The sequence below is a fragment of the Callorhinchus milii genome, unplaced genomic scaffold (assembly GCF_018977255.1).
Source record: "Callorhinchus milii isolate IMCB2004 unplaced genomic scaffold, IMCB_Cmil_1.0 Scaffold32, whole genome shotgun sequence".
Taxonomy (NCBI): Eukaryota; Metazoa; Chordata; class Chondrichthyes; order Chimaeriformes; family Callorhinchidae; genus Callorhinchus; species Callorhinchus milii.
Genome location: NW_024704773.1, coordinates 2,142,800 through 2,156,200, shown reverse-complemented (window position 1 = coordinate 2,156,200; position 13,401 = coordinate 2,142,800). Strand labels below are relative to the sequence as shown.

Genomic DNA, 13,401 nt, shown 5'->3' with positions numbered 1-13,401 from the left:
TATGTACAATACAGATATGTAAAATGCTATCCATTTATATAGCACCTTTCATGTCCGGGGAATTCTCAAAGCAATTAAAAGCTTACAGAACAAGATACCTTATATATTGGTACTGAACCCATAGAAATACCTTAAAAAATGATTTTTTTTTGCAAGTGTTTTCAATAACTGAATTCCATTGCTTTAGTTCCTCTCCTGTTTTAGAGCATCAATTTAACTAAAACCCATGTAAGTTCCATCAACTTATAAACTTCACTCCTATATTTCAATGACATAAACCAACTGTGATTTATACATCATATTTTATAGCAATAGACATAATGTCTCCACTGTTATTGGTTCTTTATAACTTAATGACATAAAAGATATTTTGCAGAAAATGTTACGGTCAGATTATAACAGCATTTAACTGTTTTATTCTGGACACCATTCCTCAGAGGTACACGCCATTTGTGAAAAAAAACTGAATACATTTGTGTGCTTGAAGCACATTCTTAAAGTACTTTAGCAAGAATCCAATGTCATTAAAAGTTAGACTGAGAGCAAGCCAAAGAAGTTTGATTGAACACAGATTTTTTTTGACATACAATGAATCCCATTGTCCTTAATGTCTAATACTGCCTTAGGCTCCTCAAGCATGGTGCACTACATAATTGATTTTCCACAATGTTTTATTCACGTATCTTAAGTAATGTTAGAAGATGCATTAAAAATACCATGGGGATGATTTATATCCTACTTATGTGCTGAACTGATAACTCAGAAGTGTAAAGACACAATGGAGTTTGGTCAAAACTACTTGTGAGATCTAAATTGTATTTTATGTTCTTTAAAATGTATTATATAACACATTAAAATTAATGAGTTAAGTTACACCAATTGTAATTAGTTTATTTATATAGGTTTAAGCCCGAGAGGACCATACTAGTCTGGCTGCTGATGGGTCTTAGCATCTGACATCAAACAAATGGCCCAGATTTCTGCTTTAGGTGCACCCTTTCCAGTAGGAAATTACCTGGTCCCAACTTTGATAAGTTTATACCGATCTTTGCTTTTGCTTGTGCTTTTTATTGGCTGCAACAAAAAACGAAAACCTTCTTCAAACAAGTTATTCCCAACGTCCTTACAAAGTGGATGGTGGGAGGCTAGAGAAAATAATTAAGGAAGGCAATGATGGTTTTAAAGTTGAAATTAGGGTCCTGCCCCTCATCCCTCAATAGTACCCTCTGTTGATTGTGCCAGCGTGTGGCAACAACAACAACAAATTACATTTGTATAGTGCCTTTCACGTCAGGAGATCGTTCCAAGGTGCTGGCAGATGGATGGGTAGAGATCAGGCTCAGCTGTGACACTCTGAGGTCAAAAGAATGCCAAGGCTCACCCATGAACAATAGCCACTTGAACAGGGTACTGGTGTTTAATGAGTACCTGTCAAACTGCACCTCAGAAAAGGGGGACCAGACCAGAAGTGGGGAGACACATAGGGAGAACATTAGAAAAATAATTGGACATTTTTTTTTAAAAAGGTACAAAATGACAAAAAAGGGTAGTAATGGTCATTATTTATTATAAAGATGATTATAAAAGTTAAAAATGACGACAGAGTTTGCTAAGGTAAATAATTTGAATGTTTTACTTTTTAGAAAATTGTGCTTTGTGTTTATTTTAGTAGATTACAGTTAATATTACAGTTAGAAAGCCACCTGTGTTTAAGTCGGTTTATCACTGTAAGATTGGTAATTTTGGCAGGGTAACAGTTTGTGATCTTAGAATGAATGAAGTGAATGATCAATTTTATCTGGGGGATTGTTGGCCAGGACGCTGAGAGAAAATGCTTTCTCTTTTTGAGTTGTACCATGGAATCTTTAGCATCCATTTGACCAGGCATACTGGAACTTGGTTTAACATCTGAAGGATGCAGCACTTTCCTGGCACTGTATTGGAGTATCAGCCAGAGTATGTGAGCTCAAAGTGCTCATATACCTGAACGCATAACCTTCTGAATCCGAGGCGAGAGTGCTACCAACTGAGCCAGGCTATCGATTGCACAGCTATCTACTGGACAAATGCACAGAACATTGGAGATTCATAACAGATGTGAAGTGACATTTATCTATTAATGAAATTCCAGAATTTCAAACGATTATTATCAACCAGTTTGAGTGTAAATACTCTCCTCCCTGACCTTAGCACAAAGCTTTGTGCCAAAGATTTAAGCCATGCCAGTGTTGTTTTTGATCACCAATCATTGAGTTTGAGTAGCGCTTAATGGAATACTAGCTCAACCCAAACAGTACCCCATAACCCAACAGTTAATCTCCATTTCCAGGATTGGGAAAAAGCATCCATGGTCAATAAGTGGCAATTAAATATAGTGGCCCAAAATTCTGGAACTGGCTTCAGATGCAAGTAGATTACTATAATCAATGATTCATTCACATCCAAAACCAATTGATAATTATTGCCTGAAGTTTAAATCAGTATCTCACAAGGTCACAGCAAATAGCAGCTCTCTAAAGGTGCAAAAACAATCAACTGTTAGCAGCTTTGGAAGTTACAACAGTGTATGAACATGTTGCTCTGATTTGATGGGCTGAATAGTCTCCTTCCTTGCCTCAAATTTCTATGATTATATGAACGCTTTGCTCACCTCAGGCCAAATTATTTTGTGAAAACCAGGATTTAACACCACGGACAGGCTGACAACTGGTTTGACCACAGCTTTCATTTTCAGTGATAAGAGAATAAATAATAATAATAATCATTACATTTAATATAGCGCCTTTCACATCAGCAGGATGTCTCAAAACGCTTCACAGAATACACTGTAAAGTGGAGTGACTGTATTTTGTTGATGAACAGGCCAGCCATTTTCCACACAGCGATGACCCATGAGTAGCCATGAAGAGGATGACAATTTTATTTGTGGGCTTGTCAGCATGGATGAGAGCTTTGTTGGGAGGTGATGCAGGAGCATAGGTAGGCAATGTCCCAGATATGGAAGGTCGTCTTAATCAAGGACCAGATGTAGGATTTGAGATAGAGTTGAGGGTCAAATAAGATGCCAAAGTTATGCACTGCCTTGGTTAACTGTAGTGAGCAGCCAGGATAGTTGATAGAGTTGAAGCCAGAGACAAGAAGGTGCTGGCAAGAACCGAAGAAGATGGTAGATAACACAGTGGTATTCCCCACCAAGCTATTGCTATTGGATGATTGGTTTCTTGATACAGAGGATGCATTCATAGCAAGCACCATCCAGGCCTCTTTGATCTTTTACGCTTGAATCATGGCTGCAGCTAGTTTCACTTAAGCTTGCGCTATTGGGATTGTTATAGCTGCAAGAAAGTCAGTCTGAATGTAATAACACAAATCTTGAATGCAGAACTGTGAAAAGTTAAGAATAAGGAGCTATCATGCCTCTCTGAAAGACCCTTGTTTAGTCACATCCTTCTACCTTTTTCCCCCACATGCTTTATATGTCTCCCTTTCATATATATTTATCTAATTCTCTCTTAAAGGTTAATAAGGATTCTACCTCAACCATAGTTCCAGCTAGAGCATTTCACTTCCTGACCAAACCTTAGTGTAAAAAAAATTCTCCTAAACTTTGCTCTTTGGAAATAATTTCTCTTTGTTTCATTATCAAGACATCTGAACCTTTTTCTAGGGAAAATAGCCCATTTCTTACATAAGTCTTTCCTCATAAGTAAAACTTCTCATCCCTGGGACTATCCTAGTGAATTCCTCTGCACCCTCTCTATACATCCACAGCTTTGACATCTTTATTAGAGTGGGTTACCACAAAGTGGACACAATTGCAGCTAAAATCTAATGACTTGTACTGGTTTATCATTACCTCTTTGGTTTTATATTCTATGTCCTGATTTATAATACCAAGCTTGTATCCAATGAGCTTTGTCTTTACAACTCTGTAAATTCCTTTAACCTTTAAAACAAATTGTGTGTATTAACTCTTAGGCTTCTCTGCTCTTCCACTCCTTTTAAAATTTTACCAATTATCATGCACTCATCCACTTCATTCAGTTCTGCAATGTCAGCATCACTTGAGCATAAATCCACCACAGCATAATTTTCTTTAAAGTTATGCTTGAGAGTGCTTGCTTTTGACACACCATAAATTCTGAAACTCTGGCAGTTAATAGATAATAATAATACTCCCTACAGTGATATAGCATTTATAAAGTGAAAGTATTTCAAAGCAATTTACATATAATTGTTGCCAAATGTAGTGACTGTTTGTAAGTAAGTATAGAGGCCAACTTGCACACAGCATGGTCTCACAAACAGCTATGAAGTGATTGACCTGAAGGATTGTCATTTTTTAAAGTCCACTTAAACAGGCAGCGAGAACCTTAGTGTCACATTTCATTTGAAAGATGCATCTCTGACAATACCACACTGGCGTGTACCAGTTTCGAATGTAAGCTCAAATTCTTAATATGGGCTTGAACTTACAACCTTTTGACCTAAATGAAAGTATTACCAACTGAGCCAAGTTGAAACCTTTAAAGCCCTCGACGGTCTTGCTCCTCCTGACCTCTGCGACCCAATTAAAGCTTTACCAACCTGTCTGCTCTCTCCACTCGGCAGGCACTCCCCTGCCTTGCCTGGTCCATCCCTTCGTCTCTGGAGGCACTCCATCCCGGAGTCCCTCCGTCTCGCCCCCTCCCTTGCCTCCTTCAAGGCCCATCTCAAGATCTTCCTCTTCAACCGTGGCTTGGGTCAACTTCCAAAATTCATCCCCTTTGCCCTCCACTCCTCCTGACTCCAGGCCCCAGCTCAGATGCAAATCCTTCACTATCCAGCACCTTGGGATGACCTCCTGATGTGAAAGGCACTATATAAATACAATTTGTTGTTGAAACACAACCAATTAGTTTCATTAATTGCTGGTTCCAAAGTGCTACCCCATTCACACTTTAATCTTCCTGACTCTGCTTGCTCCGACAGACATTCTTTTCTTTATAAAATATGAAGATTCAAACTCCTCTTTTTCTGTTTTACTTTCCAAACTTTGTCTGCTCCAGCCCTATCTATGTTATCAACTCCACCCAATACATTTTATAATAACATTCATCTCAAGGCTATAAGTCTCAACTCTGATTTTTGCTCAATATATTTATCTATTGCTCAGTAAATATTCATTCTTGCATTTGGTATAGAGCCTTTCAAGTCAGGAGGACATCCCAAAAGTGATTTACAGGATATACTGTAAAGTGCGTGACTGTGTATTTTGTAAGCAAATATGGTAGCCAATTCACACACAGCAATGTTCCCACAAGTGAGTGACCAATTTTATTTTGGGGGTCGTTGGCCAGGACACCAGGAAAAACTCCCTTCTCTTTTTGGGTAATGCCATGGGATTTTACCATCCACCTGAACAGGCAGATGAGAACTCAGTTTAACGTCATCTGAAGAACTGTACCTCCAACAGCGCAGCAAACCCCAACACTCCATTAGTGTGACAGCTTAGACTATGATTTCAAAATCCTGATTTAGGGCTTGAATCCATAACCTTCTGGCTCAGAGGTGGGAGTTCAAGCAACTGAGCCAACCTGACACATGTGGCAAACTTTTCTTTATAATGTAATATTAACAACAGGATTGATAAAAGTACTTGAACAGTGTAACTTCCAAGAATAACTCCCTTGACATAAACTTGGCATTGTACAGGGAAGCCCTATATGTCAGGTCACTGAGGCTTAGGTTGGAGAGCTCCTTGGAGCCAGAGTCCCATAGGTTGGTTTAGCTGGTTGGGGTGGGAGGGCTGTCCCTGGAGAAAACGCAATTTTTAAAAAAATGAGCGCAGTTAGGCCTGCGCACCCCCGTTAGCCGAATTAGGCCCATAGATTCCACTTAGGGAACGAGAGCTGTCCCCACAAGCAAGCCCTAATCCTCCCAAACTCTCTTAGGCCCCAAACTGTCAAAGGACAACGCAGACCTGAATCATGTCTTCACGAGCCCTGGTTCCAGAGGCTAGGATGTTCAAATGCTTTCTGAACTACACTACCTCTGTTGTGTGTACATAATCCACAGCCCATTTCCCTTGAAAGTGAATATTCCTTTTAAACCAGGGGTTCGTAGCCCCACCTAATTAGCTCCCAGGTCCACCCGTCGCTCACTGCAATGTCGCAACGGAAAGAGAGCTCAAGCGGTAAATAAGTGTGTATGTCCCAGCGCTTTGGGATGCCTCCCAATGTGAAAAGCGCTATATAAATGTAATTTGTTAATAACAACAATAATGAGCCTTATTACGTCTTCGAGACATCTCAAAGCGCTTCACAGAATATACTGTAAAGTGAATTGCCTGTATACTTTGTGGGCGAAATGCGGCAGCCAATTGCACACAGCAGTGTCCCACAAACAGTCGTGGATTGAGTGACCAATTTTTTTTGAAGGAATTATTACCCCCAGAAAAGCCAACCGCCAATCAAGTAATAACCGGGTTCCAACTTACTGCTAGGCAAACAGGGGCATGTGGAGTAAGGAAACTTGCCCAACGTTTCGACCTGCCGGGAAGTGAACCCAGGTTTCTCACTTGAGAAGCGAGTGCTCTAACCACTGAACTACAGGACTCCATGTCTCTTGTTGTTGTTATAACACTGTGTATAATTGCTCTCCATAAATTGGTGCCCACCCAAATTTCCATTCCTAGCTACGCCACTACTTTAAACCCCCCAGCTTATAACACGCTCCTCGCCCCCTCTGTGATAGCATTCCTGCTTTGTAATCATTTCCATAAAGGCTGTAATTTTCAACAGGTGGTGTTGCACTTTACATTTGTGGTTTTTTCTCTTCTTCACATGACCAATAGGAAACGTCGACCGCTCGCTACAAGTCCAGGGTTGCACGTACTGGCTGCTGCTCCCGACCCGAGCCTTTCCCCCCAATATGCCCAAAACTCTACTCCCCACCCCTCACTATGCGACCTCTATTCTCCTCCCCTATCACCTTCCTCGCCTTCTCTCTCTCCTGCCTCCCTCTGCTCCAGCCTGAGCATCCTTCTCCATGCTCTTTATGGCACAGTCATTGGTTGTCCCATAGCAGCCACCCCGACTGCCCCATCACCCACTCATTACGCAAGACCCTCCCCCCTCCTTAAAAACCCTACCCTCGATCCCTCCAACCTCGTACACTTTCGCCCTACCTCAAACCTGCCCTTCCTGGTCAAAGCTTTGAAATATGTTGTTGCCAACCAACTTTGCACACACCTCTCCCTCCACTCCCAACTCAAACCCCTCCAGTCCGGTTTCTGCCCTGCCCAAGGTACAGAGACAGGGCTCGTGAAAGTCACAAACGATGTCCTCTCTATCTGTGACCAGGGCTCTAAAATGTCAACAAGATAGAAGCCATATCTTTGGCTGCTGTCGACATCTTCTGTCCTGCGGTTCAGATCTCCTCAACCGACCTGATCAGTCCTTAAAACTCTCTGAATCCGTGCGCAACTTAGGCATCAGGTTTGATCCCCAGTTATCCTTCCGGCCCCACATCTGGTCCCTGACCAGGACTGCTTTTCTCCACTTCCGCCACATTGCCCTTCTCTGACAATACCTTACCCCAAAAGCTGCCGAAACCCTTGTCTACGCCTTTCATTTCATTTCGGCTGGACTACTCTAACCCCCCCTCCTCGACGGTCTACCCCCCTCCAATATTCACAAAATTCAACTCATCCAAAACTCTGCGTGCTGCATTCTTACCCGCACCAAACTCTGCACCGGGATTATCCCAATCCTTGCCAACTCTACTGGCTCCCTGTCACAGAACCGATCGACTACAAGATCCTCACTCTAGTGTTTAAATCCCTCCATTCCTTGTCATCCCCCCATCTCTCTAACCTTCTCGTTCCCCACAGCAGTACCCGCTGCCACCGTTCTACTGGATCCGGCCTCCTCCATGTCCATCGAATCCCCCGCTCCACTGTCGGCGGCTGTGCCTATGGTCAACCTTCCCCCTCCCCGTGGCTCGGCGTCGGGCTGCACCATTGTTAAGCACTCTCTGATGCCGCCTGGCGTGGAGAGCGCTATTGAAAAGCAAGTTGTTGTTGTAGTTGCTACCTGGCAAGGAGTACCACCTGAATACCGGGTGCCTTAGCCCTGCACAACCTCAGAGGGTTTACAGTCAGCAGCACATGTAACGGGCGATTATGGAGTTTTATGGAGTTGGACTATGGGAACTCTCTCCTCGCCGGCCTTCCCGGCACCTCCCTCCACAAGCTGCAGGTCATTCAGAACTCTGCAGCTCGTGTACTGTCCGGCACCAGGACCACATCACTCCCACCCTCGCTCGCCTCCACTGGCTCCCCATCCCCCAGAGGATCGAATTCAAGATCCTCATCCTCACCTATAAGGCCATTCACGGCCTTGCTCCCTCCTACCTCTCTGACCTACTATCCCCCTACGTACCTGCCCATACCCTCCGTTCCTCTGGCTCCGGTCTGCTCCACATCCCCCGCCCCAACCGCCCTACCATCGGTGGCCGGGCTCTCCGCCTCTCAGCCCCGAGGCTCTGGAACTCTATCCCCCAGTGCCTTCGCCGCCTCCTCCCTTTCCTCCTTCAAGGCCGGTCTCAAGACCTTTCTCTTCGACCGTGCCTTCAGCTCCCCTCTCGACTCTCTACCCTGTGGAGTCCTGTAGCTCAGTGGTTAGAGCACTTGCTTTGCAAGCGAGAGACCTGAGTTCAATTCCAGGCAGAGGGCGAAACCTTGGGCAAGTTTCCTTACTCCACACAGAGCCTAATAATAATCCCTCCAAAACCAAAAACAATAATAAAGTGGTCATTTTCAATCTACGACTGTTTGTGGGACATCGCTGTGCGCAATTGGCTGCCGCGTTCGCCCACAAATATACAGTCAATTCACTTTACAGTGTGTTCTGTGAAGCGCTTTGGGACGTCCTCCCGACGTGAAAAGCGCTATATCAAAATGCAAGGATTATTATTATTATTATTATTACGCCCTCCTCGCTCCCTCCCTTCCCTCCCCTCACCCTGACCATTCCCCCCCAAGGCTCGGGTCTTGACCCAACTGCACAGCGCCTCGGGACGTCTTCCCGACGTGAAAGGCGCTCTATAAATGCAATCTTGTTGTTGTTGTTGATGATCATTCCAGGAGGCGAGTGAGGTTCAGGACGATTCTGGCCCCTCTGCTGCTCTGCTCGCCACCAGGATGCGCTATGAACACTTGGCAGAGGCGGCGAGAAAGTTAACCAGAAAGTGCAACAACGTCTGCGGGACCGAAGTCGACCAAACACTAAACCCGACAGTAGCCCAACATTGTGCTCCAATTATCCTCCACTATGCGGGTCAGCAGAGCGGCCCGAACTGCTTTTTGAGACTGTGTGTGTGGTGTGTTTGTGTGTGTGTGTGTGTGTTAAAAAAAAAGTCTTTAAAAGGCAAAACAAGAGGCAAAAATAACACGTATGCATTGCAGGTTTAAAATTCATTTAAAACCATTGCATTTTGCAAACCGTGTCCCCCCCCCCACACCCCCCCCCCCTCCCCCCCTCCCCCCCCCCTCCCTCCCCCACCCCCCCCTCCCTCCCCCCACCCCCCCTCCCTCCCCCCACACCCCCCTCCCTCCCTCCCCCCACACCCCCCCTCCCTCCCTCCCACACCCCCCCTCCCTCCCCCCCACCCCCCCCCCTCCCTCCCCCACACCCCCCCCTCCCTCCCCCACACCCCCCTCCCTCCCTCCCTCTCCCTCTCTCCCCGTCCCCCGCAGTTAGAAAACGAGAGAGGGGGAAAAAAAAACTTTCACCTGAATTTTCAAATGACGATTTTTAAGTGTTGTAAAAAAAAAGAGAAAAAAAAGAAAAGGAAAAAAAGAAAGAAAGAAAGAAAAGCGGGTTCTTTGACGCACGGGGACAGTCCCAGTAGGACCACCCGCGGGGGGGGGGGGGGAAACCCCACACAAACACACACCCAATTGGGGGGCGTGAAACCATCCCAACTCCGGACAGTGCCCTCTCTCCCTCTCTCTCTCCCCCTCTCTCTCCGCTGCTCGGGGTACCTGCGCACGCGCACTGCCGGGCTCGGGGGGGGGGGGTGGGGGGTGTGTGTGTGTAGAGTGAGGACCGGACCGGACCCGCGCGCTCCGCTCCGCTCCCGTGTCGCCGCCGCCGCCGCCGCCCCGCGAGGATGTTGCAGGGCAGCGGGTCCTGACCGCGCCCCCGCCCACCCGCCCCCCCCCCCACCGCCCGCCCCCACCCCGCGGAGCAGCGCACCGTCCGGAGCTCCGCAAAACCCAACGCAACTGTGATACACTCACTCACTCTCACACTCACTCACTCACTCTCACACTCACTCACTCGCTCCCTCCCTCTCGCGCACTGACTGACTTTGGATGCCACACGGACCAAAGTGGCTCCTCGGGTCTGGTCTCTCTCCCTCTCCGTCCCTCTGTGTCCCTCTGTGTGTGTGTGTGTGTCGCACCTTTTTAACGGGAGTGATGTACAAAGTCGGGATAAAGTCGCTGCTGCTCGGGGGGCACTTGGAGCTGACGCTGTTCGTGTGCTGCGCGCTGTTTGGAGGGATCGCCACAGGTAAAGGGTTTTTTTGTTGAAAAAAAAACGAGGAAAAAGTTGCCCGTTTGTGTGAGTGAGTGTGTGAGTGAGTGTGTGAGTGAGTGTGTGAGTGAGTGAGGTGAGTGAGTGAGTGTGAGTGAGTGAGTGGAGTGAGTGTGTGAGAGTGGTGTGTGTGAGTGGAGTGAGTGTGTGGAGTGAGTGGAGGAGTGGTGGTGAGTGATGTGAGTGAGTGAGTGAGTGAGTGTGTGAGTGAGTGAGTGAGTGAGTGGTGTGAGTGAGTGAGTGTGTGAGAGAGTGAGTGTGTGAGTGTGGAGCGGGAGAGCTGTTGGAAGTCCAGAAGCGGAGGATGGATCGTCCATAAGCAAAAACGTTTCCATACGGAATACACAGGAGCGGAAATATCGGTGTGTGTTTGAGGCGGTGTTCCTCCACTCCCCCTCACTACTGAGTTTGAAAGCAGAGTTGCAGAGCTTACGGTCCATGGCTGGTTTTCAGGGAAGCGGTCTCCTCGGCTGTGTGTGTGTGTGTGTGTGTGAGGGCAGCGTTTAAAGTAAAGAAAGAGACGAAATACTCAGTCGCTTTCTTTCTCCCCTCGTGTGCTCACTGCAAACAGAAGGCGAACTGGAATAGTTTTTCATTCCCTTTCGCTGCTTTGCCCCTCTCGATGCGCGTTTGGATTCGGGAGGCATCGCACTTGGTTTTTTTAACTCGCAGTGGAGGGTTTTTTTTTTAAAAAAAAAGGTTTTTGCTTCAACTCAAGTTATTAACGTCTGACTCCCGTTTGCGAGTTGCATTTCTCACCAGATTTCCGTCTGGTACCAGAAAACCTTCGATGAGAAGTCTCCTGTTGCATTTTGGATTTTTTTTTTGGGGGTGGGGGGTGGGGGGGGGGGTTTGAACGTGGAACTTTAGTACCCGGGGGATTATGGTAATTGCATTCATTTAAAGCTCATTTTAGTGGAGCGATTTCCTGTATTTTATTTAACAGCGCAGACATTGCGATGAAATTAGTGGCACCGCAGCCTTTGGTAATCTGACTTTGACAAAAGGCTGCAAGTTATTTTGTGTTCTCATGTCGTCGGCGTCCTTGTGCACAGCACATTTCACGCCTAAGAAAAGGATACCGGAATGCCATGACATGCTGGCACATTTCATGCTATTCTGGGGATCTAAATGGCGTGAAATTAATGAGCTGTTGCTGACCCCCCCCCATAAAAAAACATAAATCCGCCTTCTCTGGAAACTTCCTTGGTGCTTACTTAGTTTCCTGGCATTGGATGCATTTCAAACGGAATGGAGAGCGAATGGTTCGACTTAACGCTTGCGATCTGCACACTGGGATCATTCCCTCGGCTGGTGGTTTGATAAGCGTTTTAAAGTCACGTTGCAGTGTGTCTGTCTGGTTTGCTCACTGTAGGGGAGAGCCCCCAGTGTTGCAGATTGCAGCGCATGTGTTAAATCAGTTGCATATTGAGAGGCAACTCTTCCCAGTGGCTTCTCTTTGTCGGTCTCTCTAATCCATTTTCTTCTCCCCGGGAGGTGACAGATGCCTTATACGTTTCCTGTTATTCAAAGGCAGCTTTCCTGGGTTTTGCCATTTGGTACCACTGATGGGGGTTGGGAGCTGTGACGATAATGCACTTGGATGAAGTTTATTTTCCACTTGCATTTACAAGACCATTTTGAAATTACTCAGACCATGCATATTAGGGGTTTCACATTGTAGCGCCAGACGGCATTAGTATGATAGATGGAGTTTGTTTGGTCGGGAATTTCAAATACTGAATTTTCTTCAGCCATCAGAGGTGATGCTGAATTAAGTTTTTTTTTGAGTGGGGGATAATATGGCAAGGAGAACTTAAGATAAACTTGTTCTCAATTCCGATGTTTACTTTCCTTTGAAGCTGGCAGGTTCTGTGTTGTCACTTCATCAGCACCGAGATTGAAGCACTTTTTTGCCAGTGTTAATTGGATCATAGAAAAGTTAAATATACAGACGTTCAAAGGTATGAGTGTGGGCACCACTGAATATTGACTCCTCATGATGCAAACTTATCTTTTCTTTGAAGCTTGCTGGCCTGCCTTATTTATAGGCTCCCCTGCATTCTTCAAGGAGGAGAGGAAGTAAACCATCAGACCCCTCTCAAAGATGTACTGCACTCAAGCAAACTGACAGGGCTCACCTTTTTTAATTTTTTTTGTTGCATTTCCACTTGCTCAATCCACATTCCTACCTGCTTGCATGCTGTGTGCCACCACCAGCAAGCAAAAACTCAATTAGACATTTTGCTCACCCACTGCCCTTCCAGCATAGCAATGGTTATTCAATAAATGACTGAATAGTTCATTTTATGTAAGGACTATTTTCAATGGATATTGACATATTGACAGTTGAGTATATTTTAACTTTAAAACAATTGGGTTTCAATATTCAGTACTGTATTGAAACAAGAAATGCATTGGTTTGAGTTGGCTATTCCCCTCCCCAATAACTCCAAAAAACACTTTTGCATTGCTTGAAAGTTTTATTCCTTCGATTGTATGTTTCCATAGTTAATCTAAGTTGGATTTTTTTATTTATGGCAAACTGTCATCTGTAAATTTTAACAGCATTTGGAGAATTCACTACTTCACTATATTTTCTGGAATTTGTCTCCGACAACTGCAACAAAGTTCTCAAATGGTTAGTGTGGATTTGAAGAATCCAGTGGAATAACGTGAATTGAAATGGAATCATAGTAACACTGAAATGGACACACTGCAATGTTTATTTTTCTATGTTGTAAACATTTCATGGAGAGATTGTTTATCACATATACTGCACAATTGTGGAGCTAACGAGCTATATGGGAAATGTGCA

At 45.2% G+C, this 13,401-nt stretch overlaps 1 protein-coding gene across 1 annotated transcript in view; it reads left to right on the top strand.

Annotated features, from left to right (window-relative positions):
- The first annotated feature begins 10,333 nt into the window (after positions 1 to 10,333).
- The window catches only part of ror2 (receptor tyrosine kinase-like orphan receptor 2), a 170,199-nt gene continuing 167,131 nt past the window's right edge, over positions 10,334 to 13,401 (top strand). Inside the window, 1 exon segment of the mRNA XM_007900034.2 lies at positions 10,334 to 10,559. Coding sequence (XP_007898225.1) covers positions 10,361 to 10,559 — 199 coding nt within the window. The 5' untranslated portion in view covers positions 10,334 to 10,360.